Below are 23,814 nucleotides of genomic sequence, written 5' to 3'. Positions count from 1 at the left end.
GCCATCCCCCGAGTTCTTGGGTACCAGGAATAGCCGATTGTAGAAACCAGGTGAACGGATATCCTGAACCTTCTCTATGGGCCCCTTTTCTAACAAAAGAGACACTTGGTTCGAAAGAGCTTGTCTCTTTGCCTCCTCTCTGTATCTGGGAGAGATCCACGGGAACTAAGACCAGGGGAGGGCTCTCTTGAAAGGGGATCTTGTAACCCTCCCTCAAGATCTGAATAGACCATTGGTCTCCCCCTCTCTTCTCCCACGCTTGCCAGAATTTGAGTAGTCTGGCACCCACTGCCTGAAGGCGAAAGCAGTCAGACTCTGCTTTGCCTTGCCCTGAAACCTCTTCTCTTACTCCTTCTAGCATCAGGTCTGGAGCTACGCCTGCTGGAAGATCTTCCTCGAAAGGGCTGGGAAAACTTGGGAAAAGTATCTTCCTTAGGCTTGCAGCTGGTAAAAGAGGGAGGCAAAGCCTTTCTAGCAGTCTTGGAGACAAGATCCTGAGTAGCCTTCTGAGCTAAAGCTGAAGAGATCTCCCTGATAAGTTCTTGCGGAAACAGTAATGGAGAAAGAGGTGCATATAAGAGTTCGGACTTCTGGAAGGGAGTCATCCCCGGCGAAAGAAAAGAGCATAGTTGATCTCTTTTCTTAAGGATGCCTGCGGAAAAAAGAGCTGCAAATTCATTAGAGCCATCCCTCAAGGCTTTGTCCATGCACGACATCAAATGGACCAGGGCAGAGGTATCCCCCTCTTTAAAAGTCTCAACATTTTTTACCCAAGGCCCCCCAGTGTCCAGTCTAGGAAGTTAAAAACTTCAAAGGCCCGAAAAATTCCTTTGAGAAGGTGGTCCATTTCTGAAGTGGACCAAAAAATTTTGGGCTTTCTCATGGCCGACTGACGAGGAGCGTCTACGAGGCTTGAGAAATCTCCCTGGGCCGAGGCAGGAATCCCCAAGCCAAGAACTTCTCCCGTCTCGTACCAGATGCTCGACCTCGAAGCCAGTCTAGCTGGAGGAAAGGAAAAAGACGTCTTTCCTAAGGCCTTCTTAGACTGTAACCAGTCACCCATTAATTTAAGAGCTCTCTTGGACGAACGCGACAGTACCATCTTAGTAAAGCGGGCTTTCTTAGAGGCTTTGCCTAGAGTAAACTCAGACGGGGGAGAGCGCGGAGCTATAGGCACAAAAAAGTCCGAAAACTCTTCCGTAAAAACTCTCATAAGTTTTTTAAGATCAGCAGAATGACGGAAAGAAACAGAGTCCTCGTCTTCTGAAACGTCATCAAGCTCCAAAGGAGAAAGCTGGGCTTCTACTTCCTTCTCTAACGACGTTCCTCCGGGAGCAGTAGGGTTAAGAGCGGTATCAATTTCAGAAAAATCCTGAGTGCCAACCGCAATAGAAATAGGCTCATTGCGAACAGTAACAGGTGGCAGAGTCGCGTGCAGCTCATCCGAACGCTCGCGATCAGCTCGATTGGAGACGAGAAGTTCCTGTACATGAACCGCATCGGTCTTGAAAAGAATAAGCTTCCTCATCGTAATCCAAACTAACATCCGAAATATGACAAGGGATAGGACGTTCAGGATCATATTCAGAAACACGCTTGCTGTCAACTGCTGACAAGAGATCGGTACTACGAACCGCTCGTTGTTCAGCGACTCGTTCAACTGTAATCTCCCCGGAAACGCGACCTGAAGGACGCTCACTAAAATAATTGGCGGAGAGAAACTTCCTGAATGATAGGACGTTTGGCAGCCTGTTTAAAAGGACGTTCGGTAGCCTGTTTGCAAGGACGTTCGGCAGCCTGAACCGAAGGAGAATCGGCAGCCTGTTCAGTAGGAAGTCCAGGAGCCTGAGTCGAAGGACGTGCGAAAGACTTATTCAAAGAACTAACATAAGGCTGAATAACAGGACGATCGGTAACCCGTTCCCAAGGACGTTCAATAACCTGTTTAACAGGACGTCCAACGTCTTTCTTAGAAGAACGCACGGGCACACAGTCTCGATCGCGTTCAATAAAAGAACCGTGGACTGCAGACTTAAGAGAACGATCGCGATCACTTCCTAAAGGCCGTTCGTAGCGGCTAGCAGGAAGCTTCGATCCCCGATTACGAGGGCGCTCGGAAACACGTCCTGGTTCGCTGCTCCGATCACGACCGCTGATACGAGATTTGTTGCTGCGCTGGTATGATTGCATAAAGGATGAGAGCCTGCTTTGCATGTCCTGAAGAATTACAAAGTTAGGATCCGAACGTTGTGAAAACGGTGATGAAGTCAAAACGTTCTCCTCACCGCTAAACGGAACAGAGCGCCTAAAAGGCGAAATCCAGTCTGAAGGCTGCTTGGGAGCTTGGAAAGAGGTAAAGCCTGGTCCTGAGTGCACAGAAGGATCCTTGGAAACGTCCAGCGTTCTAAAAGGACATTTGGTCGGGGGGCTTTCAAAAGGCTCTGGAGAATCCCAGTGACTGCATCCAGGTTTTGAACTAGCAGGACATCGATAGGCCGTATCATAGGACCTCTTAAGAGGTCTGGAAGCGAGCTTCCAGCCTCTTTTAGGCAAGGGGTCATCCGAAGATGACGAAAAACACTTAACCTCACCTTTCCGATGGTGAGGGCGAACATCCTGGGAGGCGCCCACAGGTACGATCGAGGGGACGTCTGCTCGTTTGATAAAGCATCTCATCTCCTTTCGCCTTTCGACATTCCTTCTCCCAGGGGTTGGGGAGCTTGGAAGAGGTCTAGGACTAGGAGGACGACAGACACGAGCAGGCGCACCCTCCACTGCACTTAACTTCACTGCACTTGCAGTTGCACCTTCACCTTTCAATAGACGCACATCGGACATCAACTGTGTCCTGTCCGCAGCCAAAGATTCAACTTTAGCGCCGAGAGCTTGAATCGCCACTAACATGAAAAATTTTAAGTAATTTTTATTTTTCCTAACATACTTACCGAGAATTACCTCTTCGGAGGGTCCTTGACCCTCTCTCAAACTCGACCAAGATTTCCCGCGCTACCACCCCTATCTCGCTCCCGATAGTTTCTACCCCCGCCGCCAGGATAATTCCTTCGGCCCGGATTAGGGCAGGTCACTGCTTTTCCCGGGTCAGGACCTCATTAAGTCCTCCGTTTAGCCCGACTCGGCAATGGAAGAATGGCACTCGGGGACGGAAGGGAGGGCCATTACTCAGAGGTAATTCTCGGTAAGTATGTTAGGAAAAATAAAAATTACTTAAAATTTTTCATTTGTTCCGACACGAATACTTTACCTCGAATTACCTCTTCGGAGACTTACACTTTAGGAGGCGGGAGAGCCATTCTGCCACTTGGTTAGGCACATGGTGCCTGGATAGCTACGTAATGCGGGGGTACAGAGAGCGGATAGGGGGTAGCAGTGGAAAACTTACGCTTATAATTTAAGGCTTACCTCTTGACATGTTCTCTACTGAATCTTCTCCTGAAGAAGTAGGGATGAGTCTATTCACTTGTTGGGGACGTCTTCCAGCCTGCCACTACACAGCTTGGAGGGCGGCGATGACTGTCCCAATGGAGAATCCATCCAAAGACTTTCTTGAGTAGTCTTTGAGGTAGTGGGCCGTGAAGGTCGACTGGTGTGACCAAGTGCCGGCCTGCAGGATCTGGCCCACTGCCATATTTCTCTCAAAGGCCAAGGACGTGCTCAGGCCTCTGATGTCATGGGGACGGGGAGTGCCTGGTACCGCCACCTTGTCTTCTTCATAAGCCCTAGTGATGACTTGTCTCAGCCAGAAGGAAATAGTGTTCTTGGACACTTGCTTCTTATTAACGCCTGAAGAGACGAAGAGGTTCTTGGCACCTGGACGGAGATGGGCCGTCCTTTCCAGGTACTTCCTGATCGTCCTGACCGGGCATAACTTCAGGTCGTCCGTATTACCTGTCTTGGGAATGGCCGGAACAGAGAAACCTTCGAACCTCGGGTCCCAGACTGCTGGGTTCTGAGTTTTAGCTACAAAGGAGGGTACGAACTTGAAAGATACCTCCTTCCACCCTTTGGAGTGTGCCACGTCGTAGGAGAGACCGTGGATCTCACCTACCCTCTTAGCCGAAGCTAAGGCTAGCAAGAAGACTGTCTTGAGGGTGAGATCTTTGTCCCCGATATCTCTGAGTGGTTCAAAGGGCGGACGACACAACATTTTCAGGACCTTGGCCAGGTCCCATCTAGGCACTCTCCTGGCTTGGGGAGGGCAGGATTGTTCGAAACTTCTAATCAGCATCCCTATGTGTCTTGAGGTCCCTAGGTCGATGCCTTTCAGGAGAAAGACTTGGCCTAAGGCTGCTCGCACTCCTTTAATAGCCGGGATTGACATTCCTATTTTATCCCTAAGATACACTAGAAAATCAGCTATGTCAGGGACCGAGGCTTTGAGAGGTCTTATTTGTTTTGTCGCGCACCATTTCGTAAAGGCGGCCCACTTCGCCTGGTAGACTACGGTAGAGGATTTTCTTAGATATAGGGACATCCTCTTAGCTGTGGAGGAGGAGAACCCCTCCTTCCTCAGGAGTCGCTCGATAGTCTCCAGGCGTGAAGGCGAAGAGAGAGAGGGTTGTCGTGGAACCTGAGGAAGTGCGGTTGACTCAGTAGATCTGACCTGGGGGGCAGAGGCCATGGCGGATGGCTTGCCAGGTCTTTCAGATCCGCGAACCACTCTCTCTCCGGCCACCAGGGCGCTACCAAAGTCATCTTTAGGTTTTGGGCGGTTCTTACTCTGTTGAGCACTTGTCTTAGCAGCGTGAAGGGGGGAAAGGCATAAACGTCCAGGTTGTCCCACCTGTGCTGGAAGGCGTCTTCTAGGGCTGCTCCTTCGTCTGGTACCGGGGAGCAATAAACCGGTAACTTGGCGTTGAGCTTTGTTGCGAATAGGTCTATCACCGGGGAGCCCCAGCGTTGAAGGATGAGTCTGGCCACCGCTGGTTGTAGGGACCATTCTGTCCCTACTATCTGACCTATCCTGCTGAGGCCATCGGCTAGCACGTTCTTTTTCCCGGGGATGAACCTTGCTAGCAGTGTTACCTGGTGTTCGTCCGCCCAGTGCAAGATGTCTACGGTGAGGTCGCACAGTTCCTTCGACTTCATGCCCCCTTGTTTCTTGATGTAGGCTACCACCATGGCGTTGTCGCACATTAGGGCCACGGTGTTTCCCTTCAACCGACTTGCAAAGTGCAGACATGCCTTTTGTACTGCTTTTAGCTCTAGGACGTTGATGTGGCGATGCTTTTCGGTCTCTGACCAGGTCCCGCTTGCTGTTTCCTCCCGCAGGTGGGCTCCCCACCCTAGGCTGGAGGCGTCCGTGAACAGGAGAAACTCGGGAGGACCGGACCCGAGTGGCATCCCCTTGAGGGAGTTCGACCGGCATCTCCACCACTTCAAGGCTGTTTTCGTGTCCGGGAGTACTGGGATCGATGTTTTCTGAGAGCCTGTCTGGGACCATAGAGCCTTGAGGTTCCATTGTACGGGTCTGAGCCGTAACTTCCCTTGGGGGACTAGCTTCTCTAATGAGACCAGATGGCCTATCAGCCTCTGCCAGTCTTTCGCTTTCCTGGGAAGCCCCGACAGGAACGGCTGAATGATCTTGACGAGGTTCTGTATCCTGTCTTCCGAGGGGAAGGCCTTCCCCTGCACGGTGTCCAACGTCATCCCCAAGTACCCCATTTTGTTGGACGGCGTTAGGTTCGATTTTTCCTGGTTGATAATGACTCCCAGACTCCTGCAGAAACGGAGGAGGTCCTTTCCTTGTTCTTCCAAGAGGGCCTTTGAACTGGAAAGGAGCAACCAGTCGTCCAGGTGAGGCGGATACCTCGTTCGTGAGCCCATACCGAGACTGTCGCGAAGACCCTCGTGAACACCTGAGGGGCCGTCGACAGTCCGAAGCAGAGGGTCCGGAACTGCAGGATCTGGGAGCCCCATTTTACCCGGAGGAACTTCCGACTCGACGGGTGGACTGGAATTTGGAAGTACGCGTCCTTGAGGTCGACCGTCATCATAAAATCTTTCTCCCTCAAGGACATCAGGACGGATTTTGGGGTGTCCATCTTGAAGTCCGTCTTCTTGACGAACCTGTTGAGGGCCGACAGGTCTATCACCGGTCTCCACCCCCCCGTTGCTTTCTCCACCAGGAACAGGCGGCTGTAGAAGCCTGGCCCTGGGAGAAGGACTTCTTCCATGGCTCCCTTTTCCAACATGGAGGAGACTTCTTTTTGCAGGGTAGCTCTTTTCAACGGGTCCCTGGGAGCTAACCATTCTGTTTGGGTGGCTGGAATAAGAGGGGGTGAGTCCGCTATGAAGGGGATCCTGTAGCCTTCTTTCAGGACGGACACCGTCCAAGCATCCGCCCCATACGTTTTCCATGCTTGCCAATAGGGTCTGAGGCATCCCCCAACCCGAGGCTTGGGCGGGAGTAGGGGGCCTCTCCCTCTACCTTCTCCTAGAGGGGCGGCCTGATCTGCCCCTCTTCGAGGCGGAGTAACCCGACCTGAAGGAGCTGGCAGAAGCTGTAGCTCCCCTGCGGGAGGGCTGAGGAGATGATGACCAGGAAGAGGAGTGGGCGTCCCTCCTTGAAGAGCTGGGAACAGCTTGAGGGGTCACAGTCCTATCCGAGACTGACCTCTTATACGGAGGCCTCCTGGAGGATGATTGCTTAGGGACGTTGGTTTCTCTCCTCTTGGACACCTTCTCCATCAGTTCTTCCAATTCCTTCAAAGGAAACAGGGACTCTCCTCCTAGGGGTAGGGTGCGAATCACTCGCGCCTGTCTGTCTGGGATTTTCCTTGCCACTCTGGAAAGCACTGTGTCCCTCTTCCGGAGGACCCAGTTGGCCGTCAGGGAGAGTGCCTGATATGCCATAAATTTGAGCGCTTTCCCCCCGGAAGTGATAATGTCCGACAGGAGACTTTGTTGTTCCGGGTCGTCAGGGTCTGTGGAGGCCTGTACATTAACTAACGTGGAGGCCCACCAGTCCAGCCATGAAGAGACGTTAATCATGTCCCTCGACATCTCCATCATGCCTGCTTCAGAGGCCGAGAAGGACACAGGGGCTGAGCTGGCCCTTTCGTCCGAGCCGCCTTGTCCTAGGACATCCACGGCTGAGTCCACTCTACAGGGGCCTGGGCGTCGTCCTTCTGGGAAATAAATTTTGGCCTGTAGTTTCAGACCCTGGAGGAGTTTGGAGGAACTCTGGGACCTGGGGGCCTCCGCAGTGCTGGCCACCAAGTTATCGATGTACAGCTAGCGCAGGTTGTGATGCCCAAATTAATTTAGGGCAACACAAACCGCTCAAATATTCGCCAGCTAAAAATCCAGTTTGTATGGCAAGAACGGGTTAAATGACTAATTGGCAACTTTCCTTCACTCCCCCTCACTCTCAAACCAGTTAGAAAATCTCCCTCAGTTGCTGCGACGCATTCGTTAGGAGAACATTTACGACGGTTATGCTAAGAGTCCCCCTCAATTAATTTTCGTTTTTTCGGCCATTAACTCCAGTAGTTTTGGATGAAAATGTCTAGGCCTCGAACTGATCATGATGATATTGTCAGGGTGATCGAGTGTCACCGATTAGGCATGAAAACCAAGCATATAGCTAATCAAACCGGAGTAAATGAGAGGCAAGTTAGAAGGTTGGTTGCACGCTTCTTGGCAGGAGATGGTACCCTCCCGTTTCCCCGACATGGAGGGGGGGCAAGGAAGAAGACTTCGCCTCGTATCATTCGGCTTCTGAAGAGAAATGTTGAAATGAACCCCCGTGTTACTGCCAAACAATTGAAGGAACAAAATTGTAAAGTTCTTGCTGACATATCAGTGCGAACGATACAAAATTGTTTGTCAGGGGAATTGAAATACAAGAAAGGCCCTGCTCGTAAGAAACCTTTCCTCACTAAACGCCACAGAGAAAATAGACTAAGATTTTGTAAGCAGCTTAGCCAATGGCCTGAGGAGGAACTCAGAAAAATCCTCTTCACAGATGAATCAACCTTTTACGTTTCTAATGCGACTGGCAAAAACGTTTGGCGTCGACCGGGATCTGATCCCTTGGACCCCAAATTCCTCACTCCTACCACCAAATTTCCTGCCTATTTGATGGTTTGGGGGGGTGTGGGATATGGTGGGGTTACTGAGCTTGTGTTTCTACCCCCCAAGCAGACTGTGAACAAGGAGAGGTATCTCGAACTGCTTCGTTTGAATCTTGAGGATTCGTTTCACCGCACCGATACATCAATCTTTCAGCAGGATGGGGCCCCTGCTCATACAGCTAAGGTTGTTACCCGTTATTTCAGGGAAAATAACGTTAGTTTTCTTGAAAAATGGCCTGGTAACTCCCCTGATATGTCTCCAATCGAGAACTTGTGGGCAATTCTCAAGGCTCGTATCCGGAATGAAGACACTTCCACTCTTGCTAAGCTAGAGGCAGCGCTACGGGCCGCTTGGGATAAAATCTCGAAAGAGCTGTGTGAGAACCTCATCAACTCCTTCCCCAAACGCCTTGCAGACGTCATCCAAAGGAAGGGTGGCCATTGCAAATATTAATTGAATGAATGATGAGTAATTACAAATAAATTCATAAATCCAAGTTGTGTTTTTTTATTTTTCTTGAATTTTTCTATCTGCCTTTCATTTTTTATCTCATTTTTTGCTCAACAGGACATCACAACCTGCGCTAGCTGTACTCCTGGCCGAGTACTAGGTCTGGGGCGAGGGGCAGGGCCAGAGAGGACTTCGGAAGGACGTCCCGATGTGTGTATCTCAAGAGGCTCGACCTCCAGGTATTCACCTTCGGCGCCTCGGGTTCTGGAATCCCATGGGTCCTTCTGATGCGGCCTACCACTCTTCTGTAGGCGGAGTCCTCCGACGGGGAAACCTCGCCTCCGTCGACCGAGGCATCGGCTTGGCTGGGGGGAGCCGTGCTTGGGAGGTAAACTGGCCGCTCCCTACTAGGTCCCAGGGAGGCCGTCCCGCAACCGTAGGGCGCACCGTACACGGTCGGGTCTCGCCGTGTGGCGGGTGCCACCGACCCCGGGAGGCCTTTCGACTGGGCCAAGGCTCTGGACGCGGAGGACACGGTCCCGGTGGGAAGACCTGAACCCGGCAACCGGTCCTTCCCGCTCGACGTCCGACCCGGTTGGGCTGGTTCGGTCGGGCTGTCTTCTCGGAAGCGCGCTTCCTCCCGCCGGGTGGGGTGAACCGAAGGCCTCGAGGACTTGTGCCTGAGAGTGAGGTCCTTCTTGCGTGGCCGGTCGAGCGGTTCCAAGTTGTATGTAGGCAGTGACAACTTGGAGGCTCGATCACTGGACCGAGAGTCTGGCGAGCGGTGCTTCCTGGACTCTCCTGGGGGCACGTAGAACCATTCGCCGCCGCCGGGAGAGACCTCCCTCTTGTACTTACGGGAGTGAGAGCGTGGGCGCCTCCTACTGTGCCGCGACCTCGACCTAGAGCGGGAACGATCGCTATCGGTCCGCGCTCTCTTACGGTGCCGTCTCTCCCTGCGTTCTCCCCCGGAGGATGAGTCTGCTTCCGAAGAGTCCGAGGGTGCCACGTTCTTCCCGTAACGACTGCTAGAGTGATGCGCAGGGGAGGCCCTTCGCCGCCGACCGTCCGAGACAGGGTGCTGGAGAAAGTCCTCGGGAACTGCTGTGGATACCGAGGGTACCGAGACCACTCTGTCCCTGCTAGAAGGCCATGGACCCAGGGATACGTCCATCCTTAGCGGTGACCTCCCTGGAGTCTTCGGTAACTTCCACCCGAAGGAGTCGCTACTCGGGCGACGAATTCCCGAGTGGTTCTCTTCTGGCGGGGGGGAACCCGACGCACCGGCCCACGAGGGCGGGGGGGAGACCGAGAACGCCACACTGCCCCATACCGGGTCTTCTGAGGAAGCGTGCTCCCCTGCCACGTGGCCCGATCCGCCCGAAACACTCGCGGCCCTTCCGTTTACTCCCGAGGGGCCAGCCCTTGGTTCCTCCGTCACACTGTGTTCACTTGGGAGGACACTATGGCTCACAATCACACTGGGGGCTAGCTGGCCACTCCTCTGCGAAGGAGACGGAGAGGCCGAGGCTTCGTCGGACCGATCACTGACCGACTGTAAGGAAGACACGCCATTCACTTTCTTTGGGGAACGTTTAGACGACTTCTTTTTCTTAGTACCATACCGTACCCACTGAATTCCGTCCCAACTCACGCACTCGGAACATGTGTCCGAGGAGGAACAAACTTTACCCCTGCACGTGGAACAAAGGGAATGCGGGTCCACCTCTGGTTTAGAGAGGAAAGCCCCACACGACTTTCCTGCTCTAGGACCAGGACAACGACGCACGTTCTCCATCGTTCGCACACGAAGGTCAACACTAACGAGTTACAGAAAACCCTGGATAACACAAGGGGAACGGACTGAGGACACTTTGCGAAAACGCACTATCGCAGAAAAAACACAAGTCCGTACACTGGGAACACGTGGGAACACAACGCGCCAAAGGATCGAGAGTTTTAAGCGAGAGAGTGAGATGCTTCGTATCTCACGACCAAGGACTTAATGAGGTCCTGACCCGGGAAAAGCAGTGACCTGCCCTAATCCGGGCCGAAGGAATTATCCTGGCGGCGGGGGTAGAAACTATCGGGAGCGATAGGGGGGGTAGCGCGGGAAATCTTGGTCGAGTTTGAGAGAGGGTCAAGGACCCTCCGAAGAGGTAATTCGAGGTAAAGTATTCGTGTCGGAACAAATATCTTTTAGTGAAGGTTCATTGCAATAGTGGGATTAGGATCTACCACTACAGGTGAAGGAATAGGATTTATGACATGGGAGGAGGAAATATCTCTAGATGAGCGAGAAGAACTATGCCTCAATCTATCCCTTTTGAGTTTACGCCTGTATCTATCAAACTCAATCCATTCATTCTCTGACAGCAAAACACATTCGTCACAGCAATCACCCAAATCACACTCTTTACCCCTACATGCAACACAGAGAGAATGGGGGTCAAGAGAGGCTTTAGCCATATGGGTCTTACACCCACTAGTCACACATAACCTAAAAGTTATAGTGGGGGTGGCCATTTTGAAAAATTTAAGAGAATTCAGACAAGCAAAGGTCAAAAATCATCTAATCCAAACAAAATCAAGAAATATCCAAAGCGAGATAAAAAAACAAGAGGGAGTCAATAACCAAAGATTTGTACTTCACCAAAAAAAACAATCAGTAATGACGGAGTAGAATTCACGTGTTGCCGCTAGAGACGGCAGGGAATATATGAGGGTCACTGGAATGGTTCCCAGGTACCTTGCTAGGGTGCAGGGGTGGTACACCTGGCTATCCAACTGGCGGGAGTTTCAAATTTTCTGCTGTTGACGTAAGCTATATATATAACTACCGGGTAAGTCTTGTGTTTAAAAATGTTATTTTTATTAGTAAAATAAATTTTTTAATATACTTACCCGATAATCATGTAGCTGTCAACTCCGTTGCCCGACAGAATTCTATGGAGGGATACGCCAGCTATCACAATACTAGAAGGGGGTGTACTTACCAGCGCCACCTGTGGCCAGGTACTATAGTACTTCTTGTTGACACCTCCTCAATTTTTCCTCGGTCCACTGGTTCTCTATGGGGAGGAAGGGAGGGTCGATTAAATCATGATTATCGGGTAAGTATATTCAAAAATTTATTTTACTAATAAAAATAACATTTTTCAATATTAAACTTACCCGATAATCATGTAGCTGATTCACACCCAGGGGGGTGGGTGAAAAACCAGTGTACAAGACTAAAGGATAGCTAAGTATCCCGTATTTCATATAATCAGTTATCCACAATAACAATGAAATAATAAGTACCTGGTAAGGAAGTCGACTTGAACCGTTACTCTGCCTTTAATAAGATCGTCTTCCTTACTGAGCGCAGCGTTCCTCTTGGGAGGCTGAATCAACTCAAAGGTGCTAAAGTATACAGGGCTGCAACCCATACTAAAGGACCTCATCACAACCTTTAACCTCGGCGCTTCTCAAGAAAGAATTGACCACCCGCCAAATCAACAAGGATGTGGAAGGCTTCTTAGCCGACCGTACAACCCATAAAAAGTATTCAAGAGAAAGGTTAAAAGGTTATGGGATTATGGGAATGTAGTGGCTGAGCCCTCGCCTACTACTGCATTCGTTGCTACGAATGGTCCCAGGGAGTAGCAGTACTCGTAAAGAGACTGGACATCTTTGAGATAGAATGATGCGAACACTGACTTGCTTCTCCAATAGGTTGCATCCATAACACTCTGCAGAGAATGGCTCTGTTTGAAGGCCACTGAAGTAGCCACAGCTCCCACTTCATGTGTCCTTACCTTCAGCAAAGCAAGGTCTTCTTCCTTCAGATGAGAATGTGTTTCTCTAATCAGAAGCCTGAATAGTAAGAAACTGAGTTCTTAGAACTTGGAAAAGAAGGTTTCTTGATAGCACACTATAAGGCTTCTGATTGTCCTTGTAAAGGTTAAGACCTTTTAGATAGTACCTAAGAGCTCTAACTGGGCAAAGTACTCTCTTCAGATCATTCCCCACCAAGTTGGACAGGCTTGGGATCTCGAACGACTTAGGCCAAGGACGTGAAGGAAGCTCGTTTAGCAAAAACCGAGCTGCAAGGAACATGTAGCCGTTTCAGATGTGAAAACAATGATCCTGCTGAAGGCGTGGATCTCACTTACTCTTTTAGCTGTTGTCAAGCACACGAGGAAAAGAGTTTTTAATGTGAGGTCCTAAAAAGAGGCTGATTGGAGAGGTTCAAATCTTGATGACATAAGGAACCTTAGGACCACATCTAGATTCCAGCCTGGAGTGGACAACCGACGTTCCTTTGAGGTCTCAAAAGACCTAGGGAGGTCCTGTAGATCTTTGTTGGTGGAAAGATCCAAGCCTCTGTGGCGGAAAACCGCTGCCAACATACTTCTGTAACCCTTGATCGTAGGAGCTGAAAGGGATCTTACTTTCCTTAGATATAACAGGAAGTCAGCAATCTGGGTTACAGTGGTACTGGTTGAGGAAACTGCATTGGTCTTGTACCAGCTACGGAAGACTTCCCCTTGAGACTGATAGATTCTGAGAGTGGATGTTCTCCTTGCTTTGGCAATCGCTCTGGCTGCCTCCTTCAAAAAGCCCCTAGCTCTTGAGAGTCTTTCGAAAGTCTGAAGGCAGTCAGACGAAGAGCGTGGAGGATTGGGTGTACCTTCTTTACGTGAGGTAGACTTAGAAGGTTCACTCCTAGAGGAAGAGTCCTGGGAATGTCGACCAGCCATTGCAGTACCTCTAAGAACCATTCTCTCGCGGGCCAGAGCGGAGCCAACCAACGTCAGCCGTGTCCCTTTGTGAGAGGAGAACTTCTGAAGTACCCTGTTGACAATCTTGAACGGCGGGAATGCATACAGGTCGAGATGGAACCAATCCAGCAGAAAAGCATCCACGTGAACTGCTGCTGGGTCTGGAATCGGAGAACAATACAACAGGAGTCTCTAGGTTATCGAGGTAGTGAACAGATCTATGGTTGGCTGACCCCACAGGGCCCAAAGTCTGCTGCAAACATTCTTGAGAAGGGTCCACTCTGTGGGGATGACCTGACCCTTCCGTCTGAGGTGATCTGCCATGACATTCATACCGCCCTGAATGAACCTCGTTACCAGTTAGCTTTCGATCTTTAGACCAGATGAGTAGGTCCCTTGCGATCTAGAACAACTTCCACGAAAGAGTCCCTCCCTGCTTGAAGATGTAAGCCAGGGCTGTGGTGTTGTCAGAGTCCACCTCCACCACTTTGTTAAGCTGGAGGGACTTGAAGTTTATCAAGGCCAGAATAACCGCCAACAACTCCTTGCAATTGATGTGAAGTGTCCTTTGCTCCTGATTCCATGTTCCCGAGCATTCTTGTCCGTCCAAAGTCGCACCCCAGCCCGTGTCTGATGCGTCCGAGAGGAGACGGCGGTCGTGTTTCTGAACAGCCAAAGGTAGACTTCCTTGAGAAGAAAGCTGTTCTTACACCACGCGAGAGAAGACCTCCTCTCTTCGGAAACAGGAACTGAGACCGTCTCTAGCGTCATGTCCTTTATCCAGTGAGCAGCTAGATGATACTGAAGGGGGGGGAGGTGGAGTCTCCCTAACACGATGAACAGGGCCAGCGATGAAAGTGTCCCTGTTAGACTCATCCACTACCTGACTGAGCATCGGTTCCTTCTCAGCATGCTCTGGATGCATTCTAGGGCTTGGAAGATCCTTGGGGCCGACGGAAAAGTCCGAAAAGCTCGACTCTGAAGATCCATACCCAAGGAGACAATGGTCTGGGATGGAACGAGCTGAGACTCCTCAAAATTGACCAGGAGGCCCAGTTCCTTGGTCAGAGCCATAGTCCATTTGAAAATCTCCAGACAGCGACGACTTGTGGGAGCTCTTAAAAGCCAGTCGTCTGACGGAGCCGGACACAAGATCATGGTACTGCTGCACAGTCTGAGAACTGTCAATCATGGGCAAGCGAGGAAGTACAGTGACAACCCGAATCTGTCTAGACTGTCTGGGTCGTACAGACAACTCCTTATCGGGTTGCTGAGGTTGCCGCACTGCGTCACAACAAGTCACTTCTGTTGGTTGTTGAACGTCTTCCCCGTGACACATTGACTCCGTAAACAAAAAATCCTCTAACAAGGACTAAACTTGGACTGCATGTCTTGCAACACAGCTCAAGGTCTATGGGAGCAGGTGTGGTAACAGACGGGATTAGCGACTGAAGTGGAACCATTACCTTCCCTGGAAGCATGTTATGCTTAAATAAAAGTCCATAGGAGGCTATGCAGCTAAAGGCTCCCTCCAAATGACAGAGTCCTCAAGGGAATATCAGGAGGAGGGAGAAAAGAACTTTCTCATCTACAGGGACCATATCCTAGAAAAGCTAAGTTCTCTCAGTGAGGGTTCACTGGTGCAAAAGCAGCAGACTAGAAGGCAACGTTATGAAACTGCTTGACAGTCTAGTGAGTTGGCAACAACCAAAGATGTGTGACTGAGAAGCATGCGGTAAGGTATGCAGAGCATGTTGTATGCAGAGTATGCTGTATGCAGAGCATGCTGTATGTAGAGCATGTTGTATGCAGAGCATGCTGAATGCAGAGCATGCTGTATGCAGAGCATGTTGTATGCAGAGCATGCTGAATGCAGAGCATGCTGTATGCAGAGCATGTTGAATGCAGAGCATGCTGTATGCAGAGCACGCTGTATGTAGAGCATGTTGTATGCAGAGCATGCTGAATAAGCAGAGCATGCTGTATGTAGAGCATGCTGTAAGGTAAGCAGAGCGTGTGCATGGCGTTTAACATTTCTCAGAAATTCCATGACCAGTGCTAGAGTGCTTTATGCATGCTTGCATGGGGTTTTAATATCAACATAATATTTACCTTACATTCATAACTCATGATTCATATTTTTTGCCATATTTTGCGATATTGTTAAAAATATATTGCAAGGAATACAAATATATTTTTATAAGTAATACAAATAACCTCCATTATCATAAGGTTTGAAAATGGAGGTAAGGTATGCTGAACAGCAGAGTCAGAACGAGCTGGAACAACAATAGTTGTGGTTTCCTCTTCAAGACTCTGTTGAGGGAACACCTGAGGCTCAGTCTGCAAAGGCTGATCAAAGGAAGTAGCAGAAGGAGGCGCATGGGTGGAGGAGGCTGACTCCTGGCATGAGTGGCTGAACTCAAGGGTTGCGCTTGCTGAGTGGTTGGCGGATGCGCAGTAGCAAGTTCCTGAGGAACGAGTTAAGGTTCCTGCGGTGTGAGCTGAGAGCGAAAAGGTAGTGGCTGCGCAGAACGCAGTAAAAATCTCGCAAGTTGAGGCTCCTGAGGCGCAAGGCTAAGGTGTTAAGGTGCTTGCCTTGAGGAGGGTTGAGCTCGCTGCAGCGAGAGCTGAGGAGACTGACTCATGGATGGGAGAGGTTGTACCTCAAGCGAGTGTTGCCTCACTGGTGGAACAGCAAGTGGAAGCGGAGGAAGAGAGGTAAAAGCCTCCTGTTCCCATTGCTGAGGTTGCCTTAAGGAAGGCGGAGGGAGCTGCACACCACTGGGATCAGTAAACTCATAACGTGGCTCAACATCGTACGCCTGGCAGGTGGTACTGCGGTCAGGCGGAGCGAGCGCAGGCGGAGCGAGCGCAGGCGGAGGGAGCGCAGGCGGAGCGAGCGCAGGCGGAGGCGCAACCTTCTCAGCCCGACACTCACTCATCAAGACCGAAAGTTGTGACTGCATGGACTGCAGTAGAGTCAACTTGGGGTCGGCAGACACTAAGGTCTGCTGAGGTAAAGCCTTAACAGCAGAGATCTGTTGCGGCAGAACCTTACTCCTCTTAGGCGGAGTGCATTCAACTGATGACTGAGGAGAGTCAGAGCTAACCCAATGACTGCATCCGGGTTGTTGAACTCTAACTTCGTACGTCTGGCATAGGTCTGGACTTTACGTTTAAGAGGTCTTGAGACCTGAGACCAGCGTTTTCTCCCCTAAATTTCTTCTGCAGACGAGCAAAATAAGGGCTCAATCGTCTGCGGGTGGGAGTGACGGTCTCGGTAAGACACGCCCACAACCACCGAGGATACTTCTGTGCGCCGATCAAGGCCTGCTGAACCCTTTTGTCCTTCGACATTGCTTCTCCCCTGGGCTTGGGAGCTTGCAAGAGGTCCCGGACTGGGAGGACGACTGGCGCGCACAGAAGTACCCTCACGCACAACACTGACACACTTTGCGCTAATCACTTATCACTTTGATTTTCTGTTTGCACTTATTTCACTGAACTCGAAACTTTAAGTGGTTTGTACCTGAAACACGCAATTCTATCCTTTCTCAAAAGTTAGTAATTGCGAAAACAGAATTACAATGTAACAGAAAAATCTAATGAAAGATAAATAATTCAGTGGCTGGAAAGAGACTAAACACTAGATCACTCTAGAAACGTTTACCTTCTTCCCCTAAAGAGACTAGGGAGAAGAGCAAAAAACGATAACAACGTTACTCGCTTGAATGAAACGTTTATCCTCCTCTTTCTCCCTCCGTCTCTATCTCTCTCTCTCTCTCTCTCTCTCTCTTGACTTAGAACCTGAGAGAAGAGCCCAATCATATATATCGTTAAAACATATTATTGTTAAAGGAAAAAACTGAAATATTTCCCAAAATGAAAAGTTCCTTTATTAGGATTAAAACCATTAAGAAAGAATGAACAAAACGCTAGACACGGTTACTCTTACTGCAACGTGAAACCGTGAAAATTCTTTCTCTATCGTAACGATAGAGCGCAAGTTGAACGTTCTGAACGTCAACAACTGCAGAGACAAAACAAAACGTTAGTTCAACTTTGAAAACAGTACTAGACTATCAAAGAAATTCTTTCAAAGACATTACAATAGCATAATATGTTAACCGGTAAAACCGAAATGACGGGCTCAATGTTAATTAACTTCGGTACCAAGAAAAGACCGCCTACTATTAGGAAGGTCTTAATTCCAAAAGCTAACTAAGCTAATATAGAAGTTTCCTGTAAAGCGACAGCCGAAATCAAAGAGAAATACTTCACCAAAGTCGTGAAAATACTCCAAGAACATAAGCGTATCCCAGAACGTCTTGCCGGAAGCACGACAGAGGAAAAATTGAGGAGGTGTCAACAAGAAGTACTATAGTACCTGGCCACAGGTGGCGCTGGTAAGTACACCCCCTTCTAGTATTGTGATAGCTGGCGTATCCCTCCATAGAATTCTGTCGGGCAACGGAGTTGACAGCTACATGATTATCGGGTAAGTTTAATATTGAAAACTAGTAAGTCAAAGGCAAGAAAAATAGTAGGAGTGGAGAGAGATGCGTATGTTACTAAACAACACAGGTGAGTGGAATGACCAGCTACACCGTGTGTGTTGAGAGGAGTGACCAGTAGTTCCACCTCACTAAAAGTCTTATGGCTACTTTCAGCTTTGCCAAAAGTATAATCATGAATAAATTGCGTAGGATTTGTATGTGTCGGAACAATTATCTCTTAGTTCAATTATACACACTTAACAAAGGGGTGAGTTGTAGCTTCGCTCTACAGCCTCTGTTCGAACATGGACTAGGCTCCCATTTCCCATTTTCAGACTAAATATATCAAACACACGTTCCTTCTCGAGACTTGTACAGTATTATTACTGTATCCGGAAAAATAAAAATAAAAGCTGTAACTATATTATGTATATTGCAATATTCTAAACAAATACCAATGAGTTTTAGAACATTAGGGCCTTCATTCCGTTCGAACAAGTAATTTACCACAGAAGCCCCAACTATCAGTTTTTTCAGAACTACTGTGTCGAATGAAGCTCTAAACAAATCCTGTCAACACATAGTTACAGATGGCGGCGCATTTGTATATCAGCGGCCAGATGATTCTGCACACATAGAAAATAGAAATTTTCTTCCCTTTGTCTAGTCGTTCGTAAGAAGTGGCCGCTGTATTACATAACCTGTGTCCGTTGTTCTGCAAAACCTCTAAATAACACCACCACCTAACCTACAAGCCGTATCATCACCTATTTGAGGGCTGACGCCCTTGCGACCGCCTTTACACTGCTGTAATCTTAGCTTACACCAAGTTATATTAATAACCCGTTTCACTCCTACCAAAGTAACACAATCATATTTTGTAAAGGAAAAATATTATACAAGTAATAAGAAAGTTTACACTTATCTCAATGAATTACATTCACCTAAATACTTTATATCAACAGAAACAAATATAGCTGTACTTACATTACTTCTGGTTCAGATTCAGCTTCAAGGACGACTCATAGCCTTTGCAACGGCCCCATTACTCAAAGTCACGGAAGTCAAAATCTTTGAGCGGTATCTTCTTTCCAGATCCTCCTACGCCAATAACTGTTACAACACCGCCAAAAAACTTAGGTTTGCCACTGTTCGATGATTTTCCATCATATTCAAAATGCATTTCAATACGAGACTTCAAACAATCGGAATAATTCCTCCAGGAATCCCATGTTATACAAATGAGTAAATTCATTACATTTGGTCAAATTTACAATCCTTACGATAATTGAATTAATCGAATAGTAAAATGATTCACAAGTATCTTAGCACTTTTATGTTGCCATTTTTGCGTCTCGTGGGTTAAGAACAAGCTTCTCCGACTCACGCTTCCTGCTCCCATTATCCTGTTTGAATTTTGGAAATATGGGATTTTGATTGGATAAAAAAAGGCTCTACGGCAATTTCCCAGGTCAAGCAGGGTCTGATTGGGTCGATTCAAATTGCCGCGACCGCCAATTTGTTTAGTATTCTGCCGCTAAAGCACTGTTGAATTGATCAAACTACCATATACAGCAAAATTGAGGAAGCACCGGCAAGAGAACATGCATGTTAGGGTACCGAGATCGTTCGACTTGAAAATTTCACGGCAATTTCAATGGTTTTCAAAATAATTCTATTTGTATCTGGTAAGTACTTACCTGGGATAATTATAACATTCCGAACCATTTTTATATTATACACGTTTCCTATAGAATAGTCAATAAGGGGGCCGTCACCATACATACAGGTGGCCGCTATCATACATACACCCGCACACCCCTCCCAGGATAAATTCAAGTTATTGGAGCCAAGATGCACCTTTAAAGCCGGTTCTAGGGCTTTCAAATATACAGTAGATCCCTAAAAACTATTCAACAAGCTGAAGATCTTAAGACTTTCAAGAAGTTGAAGATTATTTTCTTATCTAATTCCTTCGATAATGTGGATTTGACAATTAACACAGAATACGCTATGCGATACTCTAAATACCCAAAAAGGAATTCAACAGACAGATCCTATAGGTCCTCCAGTACAGAGATTCCTTGTGTTACATAATCCTGAGGACTCCAATAGGGAAAATAGCCCAGTGAGGAAAGGAAATAAAGAAATTACATGTAATTAACAATTAAAACAAAATATTTCAAGAACAGCAACAACATCAAAACAAATCTATCTTTCACACACAAACTATGTAAACTTTAAAGAAACAAGACGAAGAGAAACAAGATAGATTCGCATATATAGAATATATATATATATATATATATATATATATATATATATATATATATATATATATATATATATGTAATGTCATTTTTTATGAAAACAGACGTTTTTCTGTAGGAACAAACTGTTATATAGCGTGAAAGGTTTCCCCGTCCGTAACTATAATAAAACCAACTAGTATGCCCAAGCGTACCCTCAAGCAAGAGAACTCTACCCCAAGACTGTGAAACACCACGGTACAGAGGCTCCAACACATACACCAAATGGTTTGTATTTGTGTAGGAATAAAAAGGCTTTGACCTCTTTATCGAAGATTTATAATTTCATCATTAATTAGCCTACAACAGTTGTCCCTTATACGTTTCCCATTTAACTAGCCTAGCTGAATCAACTATTATACTAAGGAATGATGGATTCCCCTTTCCCGCCTCTGAAAGGTTAAGACATTTATTATATACAAATTTGTTTGTACATTTAATCATAATAACATGTCAGTTGTAAAGCCCACCAACATTGAATAGTGTAGTCCTCGAATTGAAGACGAAGTTTCAGTACACTGAGCAAACCCTAAAACTCACCCGGTTGTGTAACTTGGACAATGGGGGTATATTATCTCGCAGGATATTACTACTACAATAACTCCCGAAGGATTTCGAGGTCGTCCTCAGGCATAATCGGACGCATCTGTCAAATTCGGTCAATTTATAGTGGGAAACTTTTGACTTTCCAATCAGCTGGAGGGCCATATTTGGCGGAAGAATACAACTTCTGTGTTTACAAATATCATCGGCGCCATTTTCGATTTTATGATAGTGCTGGACGGTTGTTCAATAACATTATTATTATTATTATTATTATTATTATTATTATTATTATTATTATTAGCTAAGCTATAACCCTAGATGGATAAGCAAAATGCTATAAATCCAAGGGCTTCAACATGGAAAAATAGCCCAGTGAGGAAAGGAAATAAATAAACGTTATGAGAAATAAAGAACAATTAAGATTAAATATTTTAAAAGTAGTAACAACATTAAAACAGGTATGTCATATACAGACTATAAAAATGCCTGTTCAACATAAAAACAATTGCTGCAACTTTGAACTTTTGAAGTTCCACTGATTCAACTACTCGATTGAGAAGATCATTCCACAACTTGGTCACAGCTGGAATATAACTTCTAGAGTACTGTGTAGTATTGAGCCTCAAGATGAAGAAGGCCTGACTGATAGAATTAACTACGTGCCTAGTATTGATTGATTGATTGAAAGTTTTCTGGCATCCTGACATCTAAGGTCATTGACGCCTGTCCGGGAAGATCTGAATGTAAAGGATGATCAGAATTTATTCACCCTTAGAATAGATTTCTTATCAAAATTGAATTTTTTATAGCATTGTTAACAGTCAGAAAATTATTGAACATTGATTAGCTGTACAAAAATAATTTTGTAATATATATATATATATATATATATATATATATATATATATATATATATATATATATATATATATATATATATATATATATATATATATATATATATATATATATATATATATATATATATATAGCTAAGCTACAATCCTATTTGAAAGACAAGATGATATAAACCCGAGGGGTTCAAAAGGAAAAAAAATAGTCCTGTGAGGAAAGGGAATGCATAAACGATATGAGAAGCATTGAATAATTTGAATAAGATATTCTAAGAATATTAACAACACTAAAACAGATCTTTCATATATAAACTACAAAAAAGAGACTTATGTCAGTCTGCTCAACATAACATTTGCCGCAAGTTTGAGCTCTTGAAGTTTAATCGATTCAACTACCCGATATAGCTTTATAACTCTCAGAAATAAACCAACAGTTCATGCAAATTCCAAACTCTTATATACATACTATAGCCTTAATGACGGCACCGCATGGTAATACAAATTCTATTTTAAGAAAATTTATTCGACCACGGGTTACAGATTCTCTGGACACGTGCTTAATTCTACAGGAAATAAAGCTACCAGAGTACAAGTTATTTTTAGTTTTAGTACAAGCGCTGTTCTAGTCATTGGTTCATTTATCATCTTTATTGATATATATTTCATGTGAAAAATTGTGGGAAGCTGAATTATGTGACAGGGTTGTTGATTCAATTGCCAATATTGCAAAAAGAAATTCATTTGCAAGACTTTGCCATCATGAAATCAAATTTTAAAGGGTAGAGTCCTTTTCCCCTTGAACATCCATTCCGGCTTAATTCTATAGTTTAATTCTTATGAAATTTACTTTTAAGATTTCTCAAGATGATAATTATTTTTTCTATCATTTTTGTTTCAGAAACATTGAACTACTTTTCATACGCGGGAAGTCCGCCGGTCACCAAAACACGGCAACACCTTCAGCAGACGGCATTCAGCACGTGTCTTTAGAAGAGTTTACGTCAGGGACGCTCTATCTGACTACCCCTCGTAAGTGAAAAATTTGTTACCTAAATATTGTCGTGGAGGTTGCAGTTATATATCTCATTTATTTGGCGAAAGCTCGGTCATTCATTCTACATCAGTGTTACAGTTTATCGGCGGCCAGTGAGTGACGTACGGTTAAATATCAGATTGTACCAGAGATATTTCTACCGCGACCTGCGCGCTGCCGCCCTACGGTGACGTATGGTATGGGTTCAGTGTGCCAGGCAGGCCAGCCTGCCTTTGCTACTCCTTTACCCACTGGATAAATCTGCCTGCCATGCTTCATGACAATTTGATTGTTCATATGGGACACGTAGTATCTGTACACTTGGTTGTTGCATAAATGGTAGTTCCTAGTCGTTCTAGAGGGCGAATCTCATTATATCGTACGAAATCATTTGGCTTCAGTTACACCCCTGGTATTTCCCATTGGCCCCCAGATCAAAGACAATATTAGGCAGATGAGTTATGTTATAGTAACAGCAGTAACACTTATACTTCCTATACTGTATAGGGAAAACGTCGTGGTCCTTTATCTTCTGTACGGTGTACCCGGGAGAGGTGGTCCCGCTGTCGGTGTTTTCCTATAGCAGCTGTTTTAATTATATATCGCTTCCGGTCACACAAGCCCTTTGTAGTAAGCACGTCAGTCGGTTGCATATCTTGAGTTAAGCGTAAGCCTTGGCTATTCTTTAAAGAAGGATTTAAGTCTAGCGAGTATTTTCTTATGCAAAACTAGCTTGATTATGTTTATGTAAATGTTTAATCATAAATGCATTGTTTTATTTCTATAATCAGAAAGGTTACTGACCCCCATTTATTTGCCAAACGAAATAATTATTTTACCTTTGATGTAGTACTTTTTACTGAAGCGTTGACGTTACGTCAATGTTATTCTTTAGTATTTTAGTTTTCAGTCAAATTTAGTGGCTGTATACGCTTGCGTTTAAACCGACATGCTATTCGTATTGCGTACCCTTTATATTCTGTGAGTGTTTTATTTTACATTTTGATAACTTAACAAAATTGAATTTAACCAACACATTTCTTTAAAAACGTTCTTTATTCATTGGTATTTTCAGAGTAATTTGTATAGTTGCATAATGCTTACTATATGCTCGTCGTATAGGTAGTAGGTTGGCCAAGGCACCAGCCACCCGTTGAGATACTAACGCTAGAGAGTTAGGGGTCCTTTGACTGGCCAGACAGTACTGCATTGGATCATTCTCTCTGGTCACGGTTAATTTTCCCCTTGCCTACACACATG

At 46.4% G+C, this 23,814-nt stretch overlaps 2 protein-coding genes across 3 annotated transcripts in view; one reads left to right on the top strand and one right to left on the bottom strand.

Moving 5' to 3' along the window:
* ABCB7 (ATP binding cassette subfamily B member 7) overlaps positions 1 to 20,857 on the bottom strand; it is a gene marked incomplete at its 3' end in the record, with an annotated part of 154,638 nt that extends 133,781 nt beyond the window's left edge. Inside the window, exon 1 of the mRNA XM_068369682.1 lies at positions 20,662 to 20,857. Within this exon, the coding sequence (XP_068225783.1) occupies positions 20,662 to 20,829 (168 nt within the window). The remainder of the gene's footprint in view (positions 1 to 20,661) is intronic.
* A 1,562-nt stretch (positions 20,858 to 22,419) lies between these two features.
* Positions 22,420 to 23,814, top strand: part of kri (krishah) — a 51,490-nt gene continuing 50,095 nt past the window's right edge. Inside the window, exon 1 of one of the 2 annotated variants that reach the window (XM_068369683.1) lies at positions 22,420 to 22,550. The gene's annotated coding sequence lies outside the window, so the exon portion shown is untranslated. Of the gene's footprint in view, positions 22,551 to 22,623; positions 22,752 to 23,814 lie in introns of those variants that run through there. The other variant, XM_068369684.1, reaches the window with a different exon arrangement.

The sequence above is a fragment of the Palaemon carinicauda genome, unplaced genomic scaffold, assembly GCF_036898095.1.
Source record: "Palaemon carinicauda isolate YSFRI2023 unplaced genomic scaffold, ASM3689809v2 scaffold80, whole genome shotgun sequence".
Lineage (NCBI taxonomy): Eukaryota > Metazoa > Arthropoda > Malacostraca > Decapoda > Palaemonidae > Palaemon > Palaemon carinicauda.
This window is presented reverse-complemented; position numbering and strand designations above follow the sequence as displayed.